Here is a 25801-nt window from a genome sequence, read left to right on the forward strand (position 1 = left end):
AGACCATACTGGTCAACATGGTGAAACCCCGTCTCTACTAATACAAAAAATTAGCTGGGCACAGTGGTGCGTGCCTGTAATCCCAGCTACTCAGGAGGCTGAGGCAGGAGAATTGCCTGAACCCAGGAAGCGGAGATTGCGGTGAGCCGAGATCGCGCCATTGCGCTCCAGCCTGGGTATCAAGAGCGAAACTCCGTCTCAAAAAAAAAAAAAAAAAAAAAAAAAAAAAAGTTAGCTGGGTGCAATGGTGTATACCTCCCACGCAGTGGTCCCAGCTGCTTGGGGGGTTGAGGTGAAAGGATCTCTTGAGCCTAAGAGGTCGAGGCTGCAGTGAACCATGATTGTGCCATTGCACTGATCGGGCAACAGAGCAAGATATTGTCTCAAAATAAAATAAAATAAATAAAGAAAAGAAAAACAGGCACCCAGGATCTTAGGAGACAGAGAGGACCTCCTTCCTGGACAACGGTCCCCTCTACCACACTCCGGGCCATTGCGAGACCTGCAGGGTGGGGAGATGAGCCCTGGGGGGCTGCCCACACTCTACTAGAACAGCCTGAGCCCATCAAAGTCTTTCCTTACTTGGATCCTCTCTGTGACTTTTTTTTTTTTTTTTTAGATGGAGTCTCACTTTGTTGCCCAGGCTGCAGTACAGGTGTGCAATCTTGGCTCGCTGCAACTGCCATCTCTTGGGTTTAAGCGATTCTCCTGCCTCGGCCTCCCGAGTCGCTGGGATTACAGGCGTGCACAACCATGCCCAGCTAATTTTTGTATTTTTAGTAGAGATGGGGTTTCACTGTGTTGCCCAGGCTGGTGTCGAACTCCTGACCTCAGGCGATCTACCCACTTTGGCCTTCCAAAGTGCTGGGATTAAAGGCGTGAGCCACTGTGCCCAGCCTCCCTATGACAATTTAAAAAACATTACTATAGACTTCATAAACAAAAATTATGAAAAATCCAAATCTATATAAAAGTAGAGAGCACAGTATAATAAATCTAATATACTCTTCTCTCAGCTTCAACAATTACCAACACGTGGCCCATTTTTTTTTTTTTCTGAGACGGAGTCTCGCTCTGTTGCCCAGGCTGGAGTGTAGTGTTTGATCTCGGTTCACTGCAACCTCCACCTCCTAGGTTCAAGTGATTCTCCTGCCTCAGCCTCCCAAGTAGCTGGACGCCCACCACCATGCCCGGCTAATGTGGCCCATCTTGTTACATCTCTAACCCTACCCACTCTGGGACAATTTTATTTATTTATTGAGATGAGTCTCACTCTGGGACCACCTAATCTAATTTATCTAATCTAATCTTACTATCTACCTATGTACCTGCCTACTTACCTATCTGTCTTGCTTTGAGAATGTTTTTTTTTACATGAAGTCTTATTTTGTTGCCCAGGCTGAAGTGCAGCGGTGGGATCACAGCTCACTGCAACCTCTCGACCTCCTGGGCTCAAGTGATCCTCCTGCCTCAGTCTCGAGTAGCTGGAACTACAGGAATGTGCCAGTACAGCTGGCTAATTTTTTAAAATTTATCTTTTGTAGAGATGGGGTCTGTGTTGCCCAGGCTGGTCTCAAACTCCTGGGCTCAAGTGATCCTCCTGCCTTGGTCTACCAAAGTGCTGGGATTATAGGCATAAGCCACTGTGCCCAGCCTGGAACAATTTTAAAGAACAAATGGAGAAAAACCTGTTGGTTTATGACAAAGACTGAGTGTGGCAGGTACACTGGTTAGCTGACCTATTACATACTCCTAATTTCCTTCCTCCTTGCACGTTTTCCACGACACTCACTTTTCCAGCCTTCCCTACAGCTAGAGGTAGCTCAATGACCCAGCTATGGCCAGTGAGACTAAATGAAAGTCCAATATGAATTCATTGTAAGATGACACATGTACATAATACATACACACAGGTTCACATGTATCTGCCAGGGCAAGTGCTTCATCAGTGAGATGAAGTGAAGTCAGTACAGGAGGCTTTTAAAGAGGTTCCATGTAGATCAAAACAGCGACAGCTGAAGTCGAGGCAAATAGCACAGTTAACAGTGGGAAACCGTGAGACTCCAAAGCAGGGATCTACAAACTGGGAAACAGAGCACCTGTAACAGGATCCATGCAAATAGCTATGTATTCCCTGACAGGGGCTTGACTAGACTAAAGGGGCTTTTTTTTTTTTTTTTTGAGACAAAGTCTTGCTCAGCCACCCAGGCTGGAGTGCAATGGTGTGTTCTCAGCTCATTGCAACCTCTGCCTCTCAGGTTCAAGTGATTCTTCTGCCTCAGCCTCCTGAGTAGCTGGGATTACAGGTGTGCGCCACCATGTCTGGCTAATTTTTTTGTATTTTTAGTAGAGACAGGGTTTCACCACGTTGGCCAGGCTGGTCTCAAACTCCTGACCTAGGGTGATCACCTTCCTCGGCCTCCCGAAGTGCTGGGATTATCGGCGTGAGCCACCACACCTGGCCTACAGGTGATTTCTAAAAGACTGATGGAGAGGTAATGGGTGATTGTGTCAGTGTGGGCAGTAACCCTGCTGAGAAAAGACACAGCAATCAAGAGACAGCAAAAAGGAACCATCTTTCCCAGGGTACAGATGGAGAAGCCTGTGTGAAGGGCTGGATCCTCAACAAGAAAGACAGGGCCCAAGCACACAGTTATGACTTTCACTGACACATCTGACTTCTCCCTTCGTGCCTCGGAGCAAAACAGGAATAGCAAACCCACCTGCGAGAAGAACCCAGCAGGCTTTTGCAGCTTTTGTCTTAATCCTTTAGGCTTCAAAGGTGCTAACATTTGCTAAAAAGAAAACCCTAACTTACCATGAACTCAGTACCATTCATTTTATTGGCTTCCAGATCATTTTGCAAGCAGGGAGAGAGCCAGCTCGTGTGCTGCTGAGACACTGGCTGCTGCGATGAAGAACTTTGTGAAACGTAATGGTAGAGGGACTCAACTCCAGAGAAAAGTTAGGGAAACAGTTGCCAAATGGTGATGAATGATAGATGATGAACTGGAGAGTACCATGTGGGAGGACATTCACATCAAATCTTGGCTGCTACCTCCAGAAGGTCTGGATGTCCTCTCATCAAAATACTGGCTGGTCTTAGGTTATTCTTTTTTTTTGTTTTTGAGACAGGGTCTCACTCCCTTTGCCCAGGCCAGAGTGAAGTGGCATGATCTTGGCTCACTGCAGCCTCAACTTCTGGGGACTAAGTGATCCTCCCACCTTAGTCTCCTGAGTATGTGGGACTACAGGCATGCACCACCATGCCTAATTTCTTTTTGTATTTTTGGTGGAGACAGGGTTTTTTTTTTTTTTTTTTTTTTTTGTCGGAGTTTCGCTCTTGTTACCCAGGTTGGAGTGCAATGGCGCGATCTCGGCTCACCGCAACCTCCGCCTCCTGGGTTCAGGCAATTCTCCTGCCTCAGCCTCCTGAGTAGCTGGGATTACAGGCACGCGCCACCGTGCCCAGCTAATTTTTGTATTTTTAGTAGAGACAGGGTTTCACCATGTTGACCAGGATGGTCTTGATCTCTTGACCTCGTGATCCACCCGCCTCGGCCTCCCAAAGTGCTGGGATTACAGGCTTGAGCCACCGCGCCCGGCCGGAGACAGGGTTTTACCATGTTGCCCAGGCTGATCTTGAACTCCTGAGCTCAAGCAATCCACCTGCCTCGGCCTCCCAAAGTGCTGGGATTACAGGCATGAGCCACCTTCCTCTGTTATTCTTATGTCCCACTTGGGACCATAACAAAGACCTCGCAGGCTGCCTGTTGTGACACTGGCCTGAAATGCTCTATCATCACTTTTAGAATTATTTATCAGAGGGGATGTGAACAGATGCTGTGTTCAATTTTAGCCTGTAAACTACCTTTCTGAGTAATAAGATCCATAGCCTGTAACCATCTAGTGTTGAGTCACGTCTTAGTTGCTACGAGTTCTGACCACATTAGAGACCTAGACTGGGAGACCTGCCATAAACTAGTACTCATACCTGCCGGGTCTGTCATTAGCTCACTCCACCCCTTGGAGGTATTGGTGTTATTCATGCCATTTGCAGACCAGAAAATGGAAGCACAGGAAACTGACCTGTGCTCAAGGTCACAAAGCTGGTACAGCAAGAAATGGAATGCAGTCTTAGGGATCCTGTCATCACCCAAACCTGTCATGTCACTCGGGTAACACACCTGAACATGCAGGCACACACATGCCAGGAGCAGGCTGTGGGATTTCCTGCTTTATTAATACAAATGGTCTCTATCCCTTTCCCTCTTCACCAAGGATTTGTTTGTTACTCTCCTCCCTGCTGTTCTGCAAAGAATGTCCGACTCTAGTAAGCAGGAAGTTTGGAATTTACATTTTCTTATGAGTATAAAAAAGAAAATCCTTCAGAATATTCTTCGACAAACTAAAAATAAATGAAGTATTGAAGTGAGAGCACATCTGAATTTAACTTTTCTTTGGGAAGAGGAAAAAGGCTGAAGGGAAAAACTGCTAATTCAGCAATAATATATCCTTATTTGTAGCCTACATGCCATCAGCGGGAATCCATTCAGGAAGGAGAGAGATCAGGAGAGACGCCCGAGTGGAACCGAGAACGGTCCGCGAAGGGGCCTGGCGTTCCAGCCACACTAGTGAGCCTGCTCCTCTAAGTCTTCCGGGCAAGGCTGGCTGCAGAAAGAGCCTCTTGGGCCCAGAAAATCTACACCCAGGTTGGTCAGCTCTCTTTACTATGCCTGGTAAGACCTCTGCCAGCCTGGACAGACCTGGAATGTGCTGGCCTGAACTGGTTGGGACTTTGCAGCAGAATAAAGGGAAGGTGAGTGAGGTCGTCATCTTCATCAGCCTCTCACAGGACCAACTTTTATTTATTCATTTAAGGACAAATTTTTAAAAGTAAAGTGAATGAAACCATTTGTGATTAAGATACATAAACAGAACTTCAATGTAGAAAAAAAAGACCTTGCTGGGAAACAGCTGATGAGAAACACTGGAAAACATTTCACAGACGCACAAAAAGCTCACATTGTAAACAGGATTAAGCTGCTCTTGATTTTGCCAGTAACATCAAGGTTTCATTTTGCTCAGCCTGAGATCTCGCTCAATTTCAAACTGCCTGTGATCCACTCGGTCGAGGAAAGCTTTCCGTTCAATGTACCTAGAAGAGGATGAAAACAGTGTTTGTCAGCAGAAACCAGTAGGAGAAACTCCTCCCCTGCCCGGTCCCGTCCCCAGTCATAAACTGAGTTACGGTGAATGCAAGCAGAGGGACACAGCTGGTGCTGAGAGTGACCACCCATGATTATTCCAGTACAATCCACATCACTCACATTTGGTCTGAAAAAGAATGGTGAAAATAAAGTGAAGCCAGGTGCAGTGGCTCATGCCTGTAATCCCAGCACTTTGGAAGGCCGAGGTGGGTGGATCACGAGGTTGGGAAATCGAGACTATCCTGGCTAACATGGTGAAACCCTGTCTCTACTAAAAATACAAAAATTAGCTGGGCATAGTGGCATATGCCTATAGTCCCAGCTACTCAGGAGGCTGAGGCAAGAGAATCGCTTGAACCTGGGAGATGGAGGTTGCAGTGAGCCGAGATTGCACCACTGCACTCTAGCCTAGGCGACAGAGCGAGACTCCGTCTCAAAAAAAAAAAGAAAAAGAAAAAGAAAAGAAAATGAAAAGGAAGGTAACAGTTTATCAAAGGGAAGGCACATTAGAGGCTGGGTGGCAGGAAGATATTGCAATTTTCTAACAAGACTTTAAGGGAAGAAGAACACGGGTTTACACAGGCATGGGATCAAGTCCTAGCTCCAGCTCACTTATCAACAGGGCAAAGGACTGCACATCTCTGAGCCTCACTTTTCTTATAGCAGCACGGTGATGCTGCATTTCTTGGCTTTAGTGGTGTGTTGAATTGGTGGGTGAGAGAAAGCTATGCCTCCTGCAAACATACATCAAAATGTGAAAAAGAGGCATGTGGTAGTGAAGGAAGTAAGACAGTAAAAACGACCTCACAGGGCTGCTGTGAAGGTGAAGTGAGCTGAGGTTTACAAAGCGCACACTTTAGAAGCGATTTAACTGCTCTGAGCTCTTTCCTTCCCCTCATCCTTTTCTCCTCTCCTAGGTATCCTCCACCCTGTTTGGGTCCAGGTTGCTTCTCCTAAGATGACAGGAGAACCCTTTCCCTACATTCCTCTAAGAGAATGAGGTTAAGGGCCTCTGTGGCCTGTAGTCCACATACAGGATCCCACTCTGCCCCCTAATCTGGTCAGGTTCGGCAAACTTTCCCTCTGTTCTCCGGGCAGGACGGGAAAGCAGCACAGGCGCGCTTGCCGGGAGCAAGGCTGGCTGCTTAATGAGACACAGCTGCATCTTAATGCACCTCCTCGCCATAAAGTGTGCCATGATTTGCCTGGGGGGAGGAGATCTCCCCTGCTAATTAATCTATTGAGAGAGCAAAATTGCCCTCAAAAATGGGAGACATAATTGAATCTCTGCACTAATTCTTCTTTTGTTGCACTGTGGAAAATGTGCATCTGTCATTACAAAGTCATTACATTTATAGTGAGAATGCTACCAGGTTCAGGAACCTGCGTTCCCCTGCTGCGTCCAGGGCCTTGCTTTCCCTCCCAACAGTGTCCTGGGAAGTAACGGATGGTACTAACTACCCTGGCCCTAGGTCAGAGGGCTAGCCAGAAATGTACAGGCTGAGGCCAGAGGGCTGGAGATTTGAGTACTGTCATCTGCTGTCTGTGTGACTCTGGGCAAATCACTTAACCTTGCAAGTTCTGTTTCCTAATCTATAATAATAATAACTCGTCTCCACTCTGAAGGACTGTTGTGTGAATTAAATAAAACAGTGTCTACATCATGCCAGGCACAGAGCAGGTGTTCAATAAAATGGTAGGTAATGTTGTTACCATGGTTTTAGGAAGCCAGCCTCCAAGAGGCTCCTGAGGACAGTAGATGGCCCAAGCCTGGACTTAATGGTTTCAGTAATGAGGAACCAAAATATCTGGTGTGGCTCAGGGACTAAGCTGCTGTGTCTAAACCGTCAATGAGGCAAGAATGGCAGGAAGCGATGACAGGGTCTGCTCTTAGGTTTGATAAAAGCCATTGGGGTCAGAGTTGTCAGATTTGAAAAATAAAATTATAGGCTGCCTGGATGAATTTGAACTTCAGAGTCCCTGGCAGTCAGGGAAGCTGCAGACATTGTGGAGCCCTTTAGATAAAAAGTGAAAAAGGGGAGACAGGTAGGGAAGTGTAGACATCTAACAATGAACTCACTTCCCACCTCCCACCAAGACACCTGTGATTCTCAAGTGGGGACTGCTAACCAAAATGACCTGAGAGGCTACATTCACTACAACCAGCCATCTTTCCACCCCAGCCCCACCAGCCCCAGGGAAGCTCACTACCATGGGGACTAGGATTTTGATGGCACTGCACTTTAACTGTCCCTTGGAAGTGCTAGCAGAAAAAAAGAGAGGTGAGGCTCAGCATGAGATCTTGCTGTGTTGCTGTTCACTTGGGGATGTAAGAGGAATTCTGGGTATGTTTCAACAGCCATCTTCAGTGCTACCTGTCTGGACATCAGGTGGAGGGAAGGAGTAAGTATGTAGGTTTAAGCATTTGGGGTCTTTCTTCCTGACTTTCCTTTATTTTTTTGAGACAGGGTCTTGCTTTGTTGCTCAGGCTGGGTACAGTGGTGCAAACACAGTTCACTGCAGCCTCGGCCTCCCAGGCTCAAATAATATTCCTGCTTCAGCCTCTCAGGTAGCTAGGACCATAGGCACACACCACCACACCTTTTTTTTTTTTGTGAGACAGAGTTTCGCTCTTCCGCCTAGGCTGGAGTGCACTGGTGCAATCTTGGCTCGCTGCAACCTCTGCCTTCTGGTTTCAAGTGATTTTCCTGCCTCAGCCTCCCAAGTAGTCGGGATTACAGGAGCCTGCCACCACACCCAACTAATTTTTGTATTTTTAGTAGAGATGGGGTTTCACCATGTTGGACAGACTGGTCTCGAACTCCTGACCTTGCGATCCGCCCGCCTCGGTCTCCCACAGTGCTGGGGTTACAGGCATGAGCTACTGTGTCCAGCAGGCTAATTTTTAAATCTTTTGTAGAGATAGGGTCTCTCTATGCTGCCCATGCTGGTCTTCAACTCCTGGGCTCAAGTGATCATCCCACCTTAGCCTTCCAGGTGTGAGCTGTCGGGGCCAGCCCTGACTCTCCTGTAAATAAGAAGTGACACTTAATGAGGATGCTAACTGGGTATGAAGAAAGGTCCTGCACATTTCCAGAAGCTGTGCTGGGTCCAGCTGACCTTGAGACTTATCAAGAGTGAAGCCCAGGTTGGGCGCTAAACAGGCAGGTGCAGGCAGAGTTTAGGCTTAGGGAGGCCTCGGACAGCAGTGAGTGGCACATGTGCAGGATGCAACTGAATTCTCAAGGGCAACACAGACAAAGGCCATCAAGGCAGGTCTGGTGACTTTATTCCCTGATTCACAGCCATCTGCAGCTGCTAACAGGATGCCTGTGATGGCCTTGGTTTACTGCCAAGAGCTGACCATGAACAAAACTACTTGGCAGTGGACTTTCCCTGCCAAGACAGAAAAGGTGCTAAGAATGACAGTGGCTCTGACAGATAGTATTTGTGTGACTTTTAGCAAGACTGTGTGACTTCTGTGCCTTTTTTTCCTTCTCTGTAAGACAGGAATAACAATCACAATAACCCTCTGGCAATACAATGAAACTGTGAGAAGTGCTTTGTATACAATAAAACAAACAAATAAACAAAATAGCTGTAAGAATTGTCATGGGGCTTCGAGTTCTTGCGTCCCATTTCTTTTTTTCTTTTGTATTTTTAGTAGAGATGGGGTTTTGCCATGTTGGCCAGCCTGGTCTTGAACTCCTGGCCTCAAGTGATCTGCCTGCCTCGACCTCCAGAAGTGCTGGGATTACAGGCATGAGCCACTGTGCCCTGCCGGCCTTGCTTCACATTTCTTCTGACTTGACCTCTACAGAACCTCAAAACCCAGGAAAACTGAACAGACACCAAGAGACCAAACTGTCCCTGAAAGAGGAAGGGATCATTAGGAAGGCCACATCCTCAAAGGTGGCCACTGAGACTCAGGATGTTTTCATGCACTTTAAGTGGGTCATGGTCCCAGAACAGACCCACCTGAGGACGAGTGCAATGGGAATCATGGCTCTTGCTCTTGATCTGTCCGGGTGCTTTTCTGGCCTGTGCCCAGCCTCTTTAGGGGCCCAGCATGACTCAGCCTCGTCCACAGGGAAGCCCAGTGGTGGGGGATGCATAAGCCCTTTCTGCTCCCGTTGCCTTCTGTGGCCCATTTAAGAGGCTCTTCACTTTCTTTAATAAAATAAGAAATGATTCCCATTGCACTCGTCCTCAGGTGGGTCTGTTCTGGGACCATGACCCACTTAGAGTGCATGAAAACATCCTGAGTCTCAGTGGCCACCTTTGAGGATCTGGCCTTCCTAATGATCCCTTCCTCTTTCAGGGACATTTGGTCTCTTGGTGTCTGCAGTTGTCCTGGGTTTTGAGGTTCTATAGAGGTCAAGTCAGAAGAAACGTGAAGCAAGGCTGGGCACTTGCTTCCCTTTCTTTAATAAAAAAACTAAGGGATTTTCTAGTTTTTCCTTTCAGAACCAGGTTAGACACAACAGGCTCTGACATCTTTTGAACCTTCCAACCCAAATTATTTATCTGGCACCGATTTTCCTGAGATCTAGGCCAATGAAGAGGGAGGGAGAAATTGAAGAAGAGGACAAGAGAAGGGTAGAAAATGATACCAGGGAACATGTCAGTACAAGGTGAGCATCCCAAATCCAAAAATCCGAAATCTGAAGTCCTCCCAAATCAGAATCTTTTAAAGCACTGACAAGACACAAGTGGAAAATTCCACACATGACACCTCTGCTTTCTGATGATTCAACATACACAAACTTTGTTTCAAGCACAAAATTATTTAAAATACTGCATAAAATTACCTCCAGGAATTGCATATAAGGTATGCATTTGTTTTACGTATAAAACAAATGAATTTTGCGTTTAGACTTGGGTCCCATCCCCAATATTGCTGATGATGTAAAAGCAAATATTTCAAAATCAAAAAAAGGTCTGAAATCCAAAACACTTCCAGTCCCAAGCATTTCAGATAAGGGATATTCAACCTGTACCTGGAAACCCACCCTGTAGGAAGACAGAGGGCCTTTGAGGATGGTAAGGCCCAATGGAGTACTGACCCAACGTGCTCACCCTGGCTGAAGGCCCTGAGAGTCCTCCTGCACCGCTGGTCAGGAAGAGGGAGTACACAGGGAAGTACAGGGAAACCCGAAGCACTCACTGAGGACACTCCAAGGCTGCACGATCATCACGCTGCTCAGGCAAAGCCAGCATTCTGTTCCCCAGGTGAGCATTCAAGGCAGCACAGACACAGCACAAAAAGTGGGTAAAAGCATCTTCCAACACCACGAAGCAATGGGCTATAGAAGCACTGCGAGGCTAGAATAAGGTTCTGGGAATGATGTAGAGATGCAGACTTTGCGGCCCCAAGAAATGCAATTGAAAGAAGCAGTGTGCCCGATAGTACACCTCTGCACTTCAGAGGATTTAACTTGCAAACAAGTGGAGAAGTTTCTTCTCCACTGCCTTCTTCCCCTATCACCTCCAGGTTGTGCTGGTTCTGAAAGAGTGACTCTGGGGGGTCAGGAAAATAGATATTTTTTAGCAAAAGAAAATTATTTTCTCCAGTCCCTCCTTCATGCCTCTCCAAATCACAGAACACCTGGTCTCCAATCACGACCTTCAATTGACTGGACAGACAGCAGCTGGCACTAGAGTGTTTCTCTTCTTCTCTATGCATGGATTCCTTCCCCTAAGTCAGCTGGCCCCTGCCTTAGCACTGCTAGATGCCATGCTGCTGCTGCTGATCACCACCAAGAAACCTGAGTAATGGGTTACAGGGCTGCAGGGAAGCCATGCTCAACACCTGAGTGCAGGTGGCTGACTCTGATCCTGGAATGCTGTACTGGGCCCTGGGAGTCTGGAGCTCAGAGGAAAAGCAGCAATTCTTTGATGGACAGATGTCTGTCTCCGGTACAGGCACCTCAACCAACTCTGCTAACTGAAATGACGCTTGGATGGAAACATCATTCTGACGTATTATGCTCTTCTTTTCTGGGTGGTTAATTCTAATCCTACTAGACCGATAAACAAAAGCCATGACAATCTGCCAGCTAGTGGGATGGGTGTTTACACACTGCAATGGTACAGCACCTGGTCTGGGCTGGCAACAGAATAGGGAACAAGATGCTGCCCTCAGGGGCTTACCACAGAGGAACAAAACCTGACAACAGGCATCAGGTGATGATTAAGTGTCATGGAGAAAATCAAACAGGGTAATGTGACTGAGGGTTCCTTGGGTGGGGGTATCTAGAATGTCACTGGCATAGAGCCCTGAATGACAAAGCAGAGCCTCCTCAGGGAGAAGCACTACACAGGGATAGTGAGGCTGGGCTGCAGCAAGCAGGGGGAGAAGTGGATAGAGGTGGGCAGGGGACAACTTGGGGAGGGCCTGGGTAACACTGATTGGAAGGGCTACCAGGGGGCATTCTGCAGGAAAGAAATGAAAAATGGTCTGTATTTTTAAATGACTGCTTCAGCTGCTGGGTGGAGACTGGGTGAAAGAGTACAGGGGTAGAAGCAGGGGGCAGAGCAGTTGTCTGTGGCCTGTATTGGGGTGGTGGTAGTGGGGCTGTACAAATAGAGATGAGCTCAAGTATTTTGTGATGAAACCATCAATTGGACTTGTGGGATACTGGTGGAAAGAGAGGAAACCAAGGATGAAGCTCAAATTTTTCTTTTTTTTTTAGAGATGGAGTTTTGCTCTTGTTGCCCAGGCTGGAGTGCAATGGCGTGATCTCGGCTCACTGCAATCTCCGTCTCCCAGGTTCAAGCAATTCTCCGGCCTCAGCCTCCCAAGTAGCTGGGATTACAGGCATCTGTCACCGTGTCCTGCTAATTTTTGTATGTCAGTAGAGATGAGGTTTCACCATGTAGGCCAGGCTGGTCTTGAACCCCTGACCTCAGGTGATCTATCCGCCTTGGCCTTCCAAAGTGCTGGGATTACAGGCATGAGCCACCACACCTGGCTCCAAGTTTTTCTTTTAACAGTGGGGTGGATAGTGATGTGCCATTTTCTAAGAATTCTGAGGTATGGGGGTTCCGTTTATGGAGAGGAATAAGTATTTGGTTTTGGAAGTTAAGTTTGATGTGTCTTGGACAACCAGAAGGAGATGTCAACTAACAGCTGATGTGTAACTCTGGAGCTCAGTGCTCAGAGGTCAGGGCAGGGGATACTTTTTTTTTTTTTTTGAGTCTTCAGTAGAGAATGGTAGTTGCAACTAGTGAGCTTTCCTGGGGAGGAAGAGACGGCTGTCCAGGGGCCCAGCCCTGGGATTTTCCAAGTTTAAAAGCCCAGGGAAGGAAAAAAACCCAGCCAGGGAGTCTGGGTCTCCTCCCAGATGCCTCCAAGCTCTATTTCCCACCACTGTGGAAAATATTCCTGAAGAGTTAGCAGGAACATATCAGAAAGGAACTTAAAGGAATAAAGCATCTAGCTTTCCAGAAAGGCCTGAGGCATGCTGGGGTCAGTAACAGCAGGTGGGAGAAAGAAAAGCGAGCAGAGGACTCATGGAAAAGGGAGAGGATTCCTACTGATAAACATGCCCAGCATTTCCTCTACTTATTTAATTCCCACAATAATCCTGAGAAGTATATTAAAATGTTCCTACTTTATAGATGGAGAAAATGGGGCTAGTACCTATGGAATGGCAAAGAGCCAAGATTTGAATTGTTTATTGTAAAACATCATATACATACATACAGAAGAGTGTGTGAACTGGGCAAGGGCAATGCATGATTATAAAGCACATGCTCGCGTGGCCCTGACTGGTTAGAAGTAGAAGGCTGGAGCCTCGAGGAGGCCCCTGTAAAACTCTTCCCCCAAAACTTGCAGCCCACTCAGGTGAGAGCTCATTCAGAGCCTGTGTCTGTGTCTTCATTTCCTTGCTTTTCAGTTCTGTTTCCTCAACACTAGTTTAGTTGTATCTTTTTTTTTTTCTGTAAAGAGACAGGGGTTTTCTGTTGTCCAGGCTGGAGTACAGTGAGTAGCTGGGACTATGGGTGCATGTCTTATGTCTTAAGACTACTGCACCTGTCTCTTGCCTCTAGAATTTTGAACGTGTGGTCTACTGATTCTCAACCTTAGCTGTGCATGAGAATCACCTGAGGAGTAAAATGTAAAGATGCAGATATTTGTGACCTACCTGTTCTAGACTCTTGATTCAGCAGCTCTGTACAGAGGTGGTCACCTGAACTTTGGAAAATGTCACCAGAGGATTCTCATGCTCGGCCAAGGTGAGGACCAGAGCTCCAGTCCCTTCACTGGCCTAGGGCTAGGCTCCTTTAATCCATCTGCAGGAGCCAGAAAAGGAGAGTAAGTGGAGGTGTGGGGCTGGGCACTCAAGAAGGCAGGTGAGAAGGGCTGAGGGAGAGCACAGAGCCAGCAGATCTGCACTGGAAAAAGTCCCATCTGTGGAATCATCTGGCTGGGCGAATGAGGGGAGAAGCCTCAAACAAAGGAGAGAAAAGCACTGCATAAAGGAGGATGGTGTTAGTTTGTTGCTCCCTAACTTAGTTATGTGAGTTTCTACTGCCTGAAAAGTTCTCACTAGGCAGATGTTTTTTTAATCTTGTTTTCTCTTCCAGTCTACATTTTGTTATCTTTCCCTATCTTTAACAGCACCACTCCTTACTTTAAAAAAAAATTAAATTTTAATTTTTTTGGACAGGGTCTCACTCTTTGACCCAGGTTGGAGTGCAGTGGTATGATCAGAGCTCACTGCAGCCTCACTCTTCCAGAGGTGAGCGATCCTCACGCCTCAGCCTCCCAAGTAACTGGGCCTATAGGTGTGTGCCATCACGTCCAACTAATGTTTTTGATTTTTAGTAGAGGCGAGGTCTTGCTATATTGCCCAGGCTGGTCCTGAGCTTAAGCATCCTCCTATGAAAAGTGCTGGGACTGCAGGAGTGAGCCACCGCTCCTAGCACTCCTTACTTGTGTAAGACCTCTATTAACTCAAGCAGAGTGAGCACTGTCCAACTCATATAATCAATATTCAGAGAAGCAATAATGTATAGCACACAATAGCTCCTCCGCTGACTCAGCTCCTCAGATCACTGTGCAAGAGTGGAGAACAGGAGGGAGCTGTGAGTTACTAGAGCTGAATCTGAATGGAGAGGTTTGTGGCACGTGTCAGAGCTGCCACTCGTGAAGAGACAACACTGTGCTTCATCCAGAGCCTTCTCCAGCTCACTCTGGCTCCTTCTCCCTGTCCTGTAGCATTCTGGCTTAGAGTGACCTAGAAGTCTGCTAGTTAAACAAGCTCATAAAGCTGTTTAAATATTTCTTTAAAACAAAACAAAACAAAACATACTAGTCAGCTTCCAGGTTCATTTAGATAATCTTGAAGCCTAATTTAGAAATATGACCCCCTACTAAGTCCCTCGCCTGTTATTAATAACCTGAATGAGCTGGTGCAGGGGTGTGCCCCTGTAGTCCTAGCTACACAGGAGGCCGAGGCAGGAGGATCCCTGGAGCCCAAAAGTTTGAGACCAGCCTAGGCAACACAGTGAGACCCTGTCTCAAAAAAAACAAAAACAAACAAACAAACAAAAAAAAACCAATTTGAATGACTTGGACTTAATGCAAGCCTTTATGTGACAAGTGTTCTGTAAAGTGCTTTATGTAGGTTACATATATGTAAGCAATACATATATTATCTCATGAGATCATCACAACCACAAAGTGAGGATGGTATCACTATCCCAATTTTATTGGTGAAGGAGCTGAGCCTCAGAGGTGCCCAGTATGCTGCTGGAGAAGAGCTTGCCGGTGAGGGGCAGAGTTGCGGAGCAGCCAAGGCTCTCTGGTGGGCCATTCAACATTTCTTTTCATGGCTAGGGGTGAGGACTGTTGATCTTGAGCCATGAAGCCACTTCTGTGGTAACTTCCTTAGCGCCTTCTGAGGTCCCTAAGTACTTATGAATACCATTTCTTTCCTTTTTTTGAGACAAGGCCTTGCTCTGTCACCCAGGCTGGAGTGCAGTGATTTGATCTCACCTCACTGTAACCTCTGCCTCCCGGGTTCAAGTGATCCTCCTGCCCCAGCCTCCCAAGTAGCTGGGATTACAAGCGTGCACCACTATGCCTGGCTAATTTTTGTATTTTTAGTAGAGATGGGGTTTTGCCATGTTGGCGAGGCTGATCTTGAACTTCTGAACTCAAGTGATCTACCCTCCTTGGCCTCCCAAAGTGCTGAGATTACAGGTGTGAGTCACCATGCCCGGCCACCATTTCTTTCTTGATTTTTTTGTTTAGTCACCAGTAAGACAAATACAACAAGGAGAGGACCCTTTTCACAACTGAATACATAGGTTCTGAACATCCTCTTTGTATTCCACAGTGAAGAGGAGGAGGTGCAAGCAATGGCCTGGGATACTGTTTGAGGGCCTGGCCTATCACACAGGATATAGCCAAAGGTAAAGCCCCACCCTGGGCCATGATGACACAGACCAAAAAAATTCCACAATAATGCAACATCTGGGAACTCTGTTGGCTCTGTTTCTGAAGGATTTGAACTGGTTTGGCTTCTCAGAAATACAAATGATTCAGATGAGGCCAAGGCTGCTACGGTGGGCCGGATCCAACCACTAAGCAACTTATAGTTCATTGGAGCTGGAATTCAGCAAACTCAGCTTGGCAGACGTGATTGGCCCTGAGAGAGGTACTCCTCACACGCCCCGCCTTCCCTCCACCCACAGTGGCCTTCCCGGTGACAGCCCAGCCCCACATTGGAACAGAGAGCCTCACTGATGAACCAAAGCGCTCACATTTTTAGTTCCATCATGAAGACCTCCCGCTTGCTTACAGTGGGCAGTTAGTCTCCAACAAATCATTTCATTTCAGGGTTTCGAGGATTTCCCAAGGCATATAACCTACTCCTTCTTACCCCTCTTTCCCTCGATTATGGATGGCCAGTTCTTCACCAATCCCCTCTTCCTCCTTGAAGCTCTCCCAGTCCAGTTTGGACTTCTCAAGGGTGCTCATTTTCTGCTTCTTGGCACCAATTTTCCCCAAAAGGCTGCTCATACCACTTGATCTTTTTAACCTAAGGAAAGAAAATATGAAAGATGTAGCAGGTAAAAACTCTGATCTCTAGATTAAGTTTTTCTGATGCACATGGGAATCCCCTAGATTGGAGCCATTTAGATTGGAGTCATTTATCTTGGTGAAAGCCATGTTCATATTTAGGGTATTTCCTTCCTGGTGCGGAGAGCACTGTAAGTAAACTGGAATTCTAATGTGCTTTTCCTGCTTAACACCTCTGACTGCTCTCCTGCGCGGCGAACAGGAAATCCTGCCTCCCTCAGACCTCTGTGGGCTCTGTGTGGCAGGTCTCTGCTTGCAAGAAGGGGAGAAGCAGCGAGCTTCAGGAAGGGCTTTGGAGTCACATGCCAAGGTCCAACTTCCAGCTTAACAGTGTGACTCCAGGCTAGTTATTTACTGCATGTTTCTTGGTTTCCTAATTTACAGAGCGAATGCGTACTCACAGGCTGAGGTTTATCTTACATGTAAAGGGCTAAAACAGCACTTGGCACAGTGTCAAGGTGCAATAAGCATAAGCCACTCTGATCACTGTCATCGTTTGAGCTTAAAGCCCCAGGGGGTTCTTTTAAGCAAAAGAGAAGCAGTTCCCAACACTGATGAGTGAAAAGTCACAGTACTGTAAAAGGGTTCTAAAATCAGTTTCCTTTCAACTCCTGTGAGCTGGGCCCTGGTTTTTCCCAGGAGGTGGAGAAACATTCCTCACTCTGAAAGCTCACTTGAGGAATGTACAGCCTGTGCTCCACTTGCTGGTGATACTATCATGGACAGTGAGAGAAACCCCAGATGCCCAAATTCAAGTCTTGGCAGGTCAAATGTTTCCAGTCATTGTTAAACGTATGAGATAAAATAAGAAAAACAAAATGCAGCTAGTTCGTAAGAAGGTGGTATGAGGGAAGGTTTGGTCTCTTTATGAAATGAAAAGAAATCATCTACCAGCATGTAGGAACTTGGAAGTTATTTTCTGCCTCACGGGGATATGTAAGAAAGTTAAACATTTAAAAAGTATGAGCTAATGTCACATGGTCTACTGATAATAATACCTTTACTTGTCTAGAATGTTTGTTCTCCAAGTGCTTTTGTGGCCATGATCTCATCTAACTCTCACTAAGGCCTGTGACAGAGGACCCAGTCCCAGAGTTGGAAAGGATCATCTTTGAAATAACCTATACCACCCTAACCCATTCCAAAAATCCTACATCACCGCCACACAACAGGGTGAAGGACCACTCACCCACTGTGCCAGGGGTGAGCCAATAGGCCAATGTCCACACTGAACACCAGACTGCTGGGACTGAACAATGGCCCTAAACATTCTCATTCTATTAACTTTAGTGGAGAGGATGTTAGCTTCCCTAGTGGGTCACACCCTAGTACATGCTGAGCTTAAGATCAATTCAGAATAGGCCAAGCAAACTTCATCATCTTTGTATTAAGTTGGACAAATAAACAAAGTTCAGAGAGATTAAATGATAAAACAAGGGTCAAAGCAATAGATGATGCAGATCTGGGACAAAGCAAGATCTCTCCTGACTCTTAGGATGGTGCACTGCGCTATCTTGCCTCCAGATGAGAAGTGACTTGAGAGTTTCTTATCAGTTACTTTACTTCTCAGTCTGCTTAAGACAACTCCAAATACCTCTTCATGAGCTTTCAATTTATCTTCTAAGCATTGTTTTCCAGACAACTCAATCCCTACATCATACACTCATGCGTGTGCACGCGCGTGTGTGCACGCACGCACGCACATACACACACACAGTTTTCTCTTTTACCATTTTACCAGAAACGGAGCATGAGTGGGGATATGGAAACTTACTGTGTCTCAAATCTTTTTCCTTCTCATCTTCCTGTTACTGCCCTGGTTCTCATTCTTATATCACCTGGATAATTCAACAGCCTCTTTACTGGTCTCCCTGACCTGTTTTTCCCTACCCTCACTCAATGGTCCTATCCTGGTATCTACTGACATGCTGTAATTAGACTGAATTTTCCAAAACACAAAGTTTATCATGGCTTTCTGCTTAAATGTCTCTTCATTTACCCCTTTTTAAAATATATTAATTTAAACAAATTTTTATGTATTTACTTTTTTAGAGACAGGGTCTTGCTCTGTTAACCAGGCTGTAGTATAGCAGTGCAATCACAGCTCACTACAGCCTCAACCTCCCTGGGTCAAGTGATCCTCCCACCTCAGCCTCCTGAGTTGCTGGGACTATAGGTGTGTGCCATATTCAATTAATTTTTTTATGTTTTGTAGAGAGAGAGTCTTGCTATGCTCTCACACTCTTGGGCTCAAGTAATCAATCCTCCTGCCTTGGCCTCCTGAAGTACTGGGATTATAGGCATGAGCCACCATATCCAGCCTTATCTCAGCTTTAAAACCACTTCCTCCAGGAAGCCTTCCCTGATCTCTGGATTAGGTGCCCCGGTGGTATTTCTATCACACCGGTTCTTTTCATATGGGAACACTGATCTTTTCTTCAGATGCTTGCGGACTCTTATTTCAGCTGCAGCTGCACTAGATGGTTCTGGGCAAGTGCAGACTCACTGTTGACAACACCCCACCAAAAGCATATGCCCGAAGACTTTCCATTTCTGGCTGCAAGGCCTCCTCTGAGCCTGCCTGCATGCCACGAGTACTGCCTGGACGGGAGGTGGAGCTCAAGCCACTGGGACTAGCCTGAAGGGACACAAAAGCTGGTGATTAAACAGCCAGGCTCCTGTCCTCACATATGCAGTTCTAGGAGGTGCCCTGAATGCTTCTCAGCAGTTCTGGTGGCACCAAGCCCTCGCGGCCGTGGAACTGTACTCTTACACTGACTTTTCCTCCTTCCTCGTCTTATTCTTCCCACCACTCACACCTGCTTCGTGGGATCACTTCCCAAATAAACTCCCTGCCCTTAAAACCCTTTCTTATGTTCTGCTTTGAAGGGAATCTAACTAAGGCTTTTAGGAGAAAAATGATTTTCCTTGTGTAATCTCCATCTTTCTGTGGCTATTTAAGTTCCTGTGTTTCCAAACCTCTCTATATCCATTGGTAGAGTTCTGTGAAGAGTGAGCACTCAGTAAGGTCAACAGTGTCACCTGGATTACAGAACCAATTCATGGAAGAGAATCAGATCTTTGTAGAATAAAATATTTTTTAGAGCATGTCTACATTGGAAATTTTAAGGAATGATTCTTTTTTTTTTTTGAGACAGTCTTGCTCTGGCGCCAGACTGGAGTGCAGTGGTGCGATCTTGGCTCACTACAACATCTGACTCCCTGGTTCAAGCGATCCTCCTGCCTCAGCCTCCTGAGTAGCTGGGACTACTGGTGTGTGCCACCACGCCTAATTTTTTGTGTTTTTAGTAGAGACGGGGTTTTGCCGTGTTAGCCAGGATGGTCTCAATCTCCTTACCTCATGATCCGCCTGCCTCGGACCTCCCAAAGTGCTGGTATTACAGGCGTGAGCCACCACGCCTGGCCCTAATTCATGTTTTTTTTTTTTCTTTGAGATGGAGTCTTGCTCTGTCACCAGGCTGGAGTGCAGTGGTACGATCTCGGCTCATTGTAACCTCTGCTTCCTGGGTTCAAGCGATTCTCCTGCCTCAGCCTCCCAAGTAGCTGGGACTACAGGTATGCGCCACCACACCCAGCTAATTTTTGTATTTTTAGTAGAGACAGGGGTTTCACCATGTTGGCCAGGATGGTCTCGATCTCTTGACCTCGTGATCGGCCCATCTTGGCCTCCTAAAGTGCTGAGATTACAGGCATGAGCCACCAGGCCAGGCCTTTTTTTTTCTTTTATTGGAATAGTTAACTTTTATTCTCCCATCAGCTCTCAACATTTAATTTGGGCAGCACCACAGAGTATGTATGCCACCTCCCCTCTTCAGCCTACAGCTCCAGGGGTATTCCTGGGTTAGGCCATCTTTTTGACAATCACTTTGAAAAGTCTATGAAAAACTTGATTTTCTGAGGCACAGCAGTGAGAAGGTTTCCAAAAAAGGAAAAAACCATAATATCCTTTTGCCTTGCTCACCACTAGACATCAGCAAAATGTCTCCTGTGCTATTATGTTTTTGGGGAAAGCTTCCAGCTCTCTTTTCACTGGGTCATTAACATGGTGTAAGGCGTCCTAATGTGATAGTCTCTAAAGCAAAACAATCTGTCTTTTATTTGAGGCTAAATCAAAGTGAACGACACACTGATAGCAGCAGCCAGAACACACAGGAGGCTCATCATAACCAGGAGACCAGCAGCTTCTTCCTAGAACCTGGTATGTGGGCTCCCTAAGGGTTCTGAGCCCTTCCACCCCGACAGGGGTTTCAGTGGCCTAATCCTGGTGTCATTTCAGCACAGCTTTCAGAAAGGCAGATTTACTGTGACCTTAGCCCTTTCTCTGCCACAAAGGGACATCAACCAGGCTTTCAGGAAGCTGAGGCAGGTGAGAATCAGTCTCTGGGCAGGGGCCGCTGACCCTATTCTGAGGAAGAATATAGGAAAGCCCAGTTCAGCCATGCATCTCCCTCTGAGCACTGTGGCTAGCAAGGGACAAATCAGCACTGGCTCTCCAGGCCTCTGGCAGCTGTGTATCCTGGAAAACCGTACAATGGGGAAGTCAGAATTCCCTTGCAGATTTCTTTGTTGTCATCAAGAACCAAAGGCAGTTCCAGACCAACAGAACCACTGGTTTCTTTGTACTGGATCGTAAGCTATAGGGCAAAGTACTGCCAGAAAGTCTGCTTTAACAAACCGCCCTCGAGACAAAAGTATTTCATTCAAGAACTCCTCACCCACCTGTTGCAAGCCAAAGTTCAAAGAAATGCACCTTGAACTTGCTCACCCAGATCACATCCAGAATGTTATGCTAAGGCACTCTGGAATATTATTACCAAGATGCTTCCAGTGTCACAATGACATCGCAACCTCCTTCTCCTGAACATCACGCTACTTTGTTCACTTTACTACCATAAATTTCATATAAAGACTAATCCTGTTCAAGGAGTGTGGCCTTTGCTCTCATCAGCTAGCTTCCACGCTAGGTCAATGAGAGCATGGCTGAGTGCAGCTCATAGTGGTGAAAAAGACATTTATTTTCCAAGCTTATCTTTCTTGCATATTTTGTTCAGTTATCCATTAACCAGCAATTATCTTCAACTCCCTTCCCACCGTGCCAGCCCAAGACCTATCATAACACCAGACACCAACCAAGAACTTAATTAAGAAACTCAGAAAAGTAAAAGACACACAGAATGTAAAATGACAAGTCATCTTTTTCCCTTCTAGGTTCAGAGTTTATAATGATAATTTTCTATAACTTATTCTGCTTCTCTTAAGCCCAAGAAATGTAATTTTTTTTTAAAGATGGAATCTTGCTCTGTTACCCAGGCTGGAGAGCAGTGGTGTGATCTCAGCTCACTGCAACCTCTGCCTCCCGGGTTCAAGCGATTCTTCTGCCTCAGCCTCCCAAATAGCTGGAATTACAGACACCCAACCACCACGCTCAACTAATTTTTGTATTTTCAGTAGAGATGGGGTTTCACCATGTTGGCCAGGCTGGTTTCAAACTCCTGACCTCAAGTGATCCACCTACCTCAGCCTCCCAAAGTGCTGGGATTACAGGTGTGAGCCACCGCGCCCGGCCAAGAAACGTAATTTTAACAAACGTCACTGTAACTAAATAATAAACTCCATCCTGTTGAGTCTGTCACAGAGATATTGTGGTCACTTGTTTACTTTGTTCCATGTCCACTGGCATGGACTTGGATTTGTCCCACAGATTTATTTAGTAGCAAGTGCACTGTTCTACCTGACCACCCTCGGCGATGCCCGGGATCCTGCTGTTTGTTTAAAAGAGGAACTGGACAGGAGCCGGGAGAGTAACTTGTCGCGTAGAAAGGCTGACAGGGTTTACCAACTATTTGTGAAGGATAGCAGGAAGATCATTCCTGCTGACCTTTAAAATCAGCTCCAGGTAGCCAGCTGTCTCACAGAATATAATTTTAGGTTTGGAAAGGAATTCAGAGTCATTCATTCACTGTATTCATCCAATGGAGATTGCTGAGAACTTACTCTCTACCAGATACTGTGCTCAGAATGGGGATACAAAAAAATATATAAAGCTTAATCTTTGGTTTCAAAACAAAAATCTAGTGGAGGACAGATCAACATATAGGCAAACTGTAACCACATATTATGAGAGCACAAAAGAAGAAGAGCTGAAGGGATGTTTAATCCAATCTCATTTTATATAGATCAGTCAACTGAACTCCACAAAAGAAACCTTTACAGTTTACAGCAGGAGACTTGCGGTTAGTACTCAGTGATTTTGATGCCCAGACTACTGTCTTTTCCACCTTGCTTGGTGCTAGATTTAAGTCCAAATAGCTGGGATTATAGGTATGTATCATCAAACCCAGATAATTTAAAAAACATTTTTGTACAGATGGGAGTCTTGCTATTTTGTCCAGGCTGGTCTCGAACTCCTGGCCTCAAGCAATCATCCCATTCTGGCCTCCCAAAGTGCTGGGATTACAGGTGTGAGCCACTACACCCGGCCTACTACATTTTTAATGGACTAAATCCCCATGATTTGATAATGGACTTACCCAAACACTATTTTTCTCATAACAAAATATTCAACCCTACACTTGAACTGACAGACCAGTACCAAAAGTGGACCAGCAAGGAGAGGGTTAACACGTGTACAGAAGCACCAGTGGACCAGCAAGGATAGGGTTAATTCGTGTACAGAAGCACCACTGACCTTTACTCCGAACTTCAACAAGTGAAGCCTGGATTAAGTCTATGCTTTCCACGTAACAAACTGCATAATCACTAAAATGTAACTTATTTGGAACAAAAATTATTTGGCAGAGATGCAGTTTCTTTAGTATTTGTCATCTCTTACAAGGCAGGAACGGACCTTTACAATTTTTTTTTTTTTCATGGAGTCTTGCTATGTTGCCCAGACTGGCCCCAAACTCCTAGGCACAAGCATTCGTTCTGCCTCAGCTTCCTAAGTAGCTGGGACTATAGGCACACACCACTGCACCCATCAGGAATGGATTTTTTTGTAGCTCATACATGGACTATTAATATTGTCCAGAGCCATGGAAGGTCTCACACTGGCATGGAACTCTCTGAGAAAGAGGAAGAAAGCAAGCTTATGGAGGTGATTCTTCCTTGAGGGCTGTCTGTCTGGAACAATGTTTCTCTTTCAGATTTTCTCTGGAGTTAGCTAAAATCCCTAAGAATAAAAAGTACAACTCAAATCCCTGGGCAAATTTCACTGCTCACCTGCATAAATCTCTAAGTAATATACCCAAAGCCCAAGATGAGACTACTCAGGAAAATTGACTGGAAGCCACTAGCGGGATATTAGGGAGCTAGTTTAACTCCCATTCACTTCTCAACACTATTGACAGTACTCTCTGGGACAACGGCCTCAGGAAAGCAGAAAACCAGAAGTATGACAAGAAGTTCCAAAGATTTTAAACCTCTTGTGGCTTGAAAAATTGTCAGTACTCTTAAATCTATTAATTAAGTTGATATAGTGCCAGCAAGAAAAGTGCTATCTACCAGCAAAAGGTGCTGACAAATAGCAACAGCTTCACCGTTTTAATACAAATAGAAAGTGATTTACTCCTCAGTTCTATATTCTTTGCTAATCTAATAATGAAGGGCACTTATATTCGTCTGGTTTGATTTCAGCTGCTCTACGTCTTTATAACCTGTGTCTGAAACATAGCTGTTTGTTATAGTGACAAAAGTTGTGAATTCTAATATCTCCCAAAACATACTGCAGAAAGTTCTTGCCAACCCTTCTTTCCATGTGTTGTTGAGCAGAGGTGCTTCCCCCTGTTCTGGCCTCTCAGTTGACGGTCAAGGAAAACTAAGAAATTTTAGCTGACTTTGGTTCTATTTAAATCAAGAGCTCTTCCTATATAAGATACCACCATCCGTTTGTAATCGCTAAGGCATGAACTGTTTTCCCAAAAGCAGTGGATGTACTCTAAATGCACAGACTCCTGGTCTCTATGATAATCAAGGGCATTCATTTTGAAAATGTCAGATGGGGACAGGGGCTCTCAAGTGACACTGAAATGGACTTTTTCTCTGGGACAAGCTAACTGACCTGCTGGGCAGTCTCAGTACTAACGCCAAGAGAAAGCTAACATTCTTCTCTGTGAAGAGCAGTCCTTTACAGGTCTATTCTTCCACTGCAACCAGCCAATTTAGTGGCTTTGTGTCTCTTGCCACAAAGAGTAATGTGTTGTTTGTGTTTATTACTCTGCTTACTTCAGACCTTTCAGAGAAGGTCTACATTTGAGAACCATTAGGAAAGAACAGATCCTCTTCCACATCCTTCCCTGGTGCACGTAAAACATCTGTGATGCTTGGTTCATGCATGTCACACAGAGAGAAATGCTGTAGGAAGATGTAAAAGAACTTGCACTACCAGGAGGGATGTGAGGTTTTTTTTTTTCCTTTTTTGTTTTGGGACAGGGTCTCACTCTGTCACCCAGGCTGGAGTACGGTGGCATGATCTCGGCTCACTACAGCCTCTGCCTCCTGGGTTCAAGTAGTTCTTTTGCCCCAGTCTCCTGATAGCTGGGATTACAGGTGCCCACCATCATGCCCAGCTAATTTATGTATTTTTAGTAATGAAACGGGTTTCACCACGTTGGGCAGGCTGGTCTTGAACTCCTGGCCTCAAGTGATCTGCCCACTTGGGCCTCCCAGTGTTGGAATTAAAGGCATGAGCCACTGTGCCTGGTTGGTATGTGAGTTTTAAGGTATGCAAGTATTCATTCCACTCTTGCTTCTGAGGGATGTTATATGGTGAAACATGCCCAGTTCTTCTCTCTTTGCATGTAGTCCCTTGAATTACACAGAAGAAATTCCATAGAGAATCTCAAGCTGAAAGTTTTAGTTGCTGCCCCTAACCAAAGCAAATGAGATGTCTTAAAGTCAAGTGAGTGAGTGCTGATTTTTTTTTTTTTTGAGATGAAGTCTTACTCTGTTGCCAGGACTAGAGTGCAGTGCCCTGATCTTGGCTCACTGCAACCTCTGCCTCTGGGATTCAAGTGATTCTCCTGCCTCAGCCTCCCGAGTAGCTGGGATTACAGGTGCCCACTACCATCACTGGCTAATTTTTGCATTTTTAACAGAGATGAGGTTTCACCATGTTGGCCAGGCTGGTGTTAAACTCTGAACCTCAGGTGATCCGTCTGCCTCAGCCTCCCAAAGTGCAGGGATTACAGACGTGAGACATCACACCTGGCCTTATTCATTGCTGTATTTGTCTATTTGAATAGAAAGAAAAGGAAGTGAATAACTACCTTCAATGGCAATAAGATTAGCTACTTCATAGGCTACAAAAAGGAATACCAATACATGGAAGTACCAATACATGCTATAACATGGAAGGACCATGAAAACATTATACTAAGTGAGAGAAGCCAGGAACAAGGGGCCACATATTGTATGATTCCACTGATAGGTAATGTCCAGAACAGACAAACCTACACAGACAGAAAGTAAATTAAGG

The 25801-nt window shown here is 45.8% G+C and overlaps 1 protein-coding gene across 2 annotated transcripts in view; it reads right to left on the reverse strand.

The window, feature by feature from the left end:
- Positions 1–4832: 4832 nt before the first annotated feature.
- Positions 4833–25801, reverse strand: part of CFDP1 (craniofacial development protein 1) — a 123745-nt gene continuing 102776 nt past the window's right edge. Inside the window, exons 6-7 of one of the 2 annotated variants that reach the window (XM_064383322.1) lie at positions 16106–16264; positions 4833–5158 (exon numbers count right to left, since the gene is read on the reverse strand). In XM_064383322.1, the coding sequence (XP_064239392.1) occupies positions 5068–5158; positions 16106–16264 (250 nt within the window). In that variant the 3' untranslated portion in view covers positions 4833–5067. The remainder of the gene's footprint in view (positions 5159–16105; positions 16265–25801) is intronic. The other variant, XM_064383323.1, reaches the window with a different exon arrangement.

This window comes from Aotus nancymaae, unplaced genomic scaffold (assembly GCF_030222135.1).
Source record: "Aotus nancymaae isolate 86718 unplaced genomic scaffold, 86718_ANA_hifiasm-v0.15.2.pri h1tg000030l, whole genome shotgun sequence".
Lineage (NCBI taxonomy): Eukaryota > Metazoa > Chordata > Mammalia > Primates > Aotidae > Aotus > Aotus nancymaae.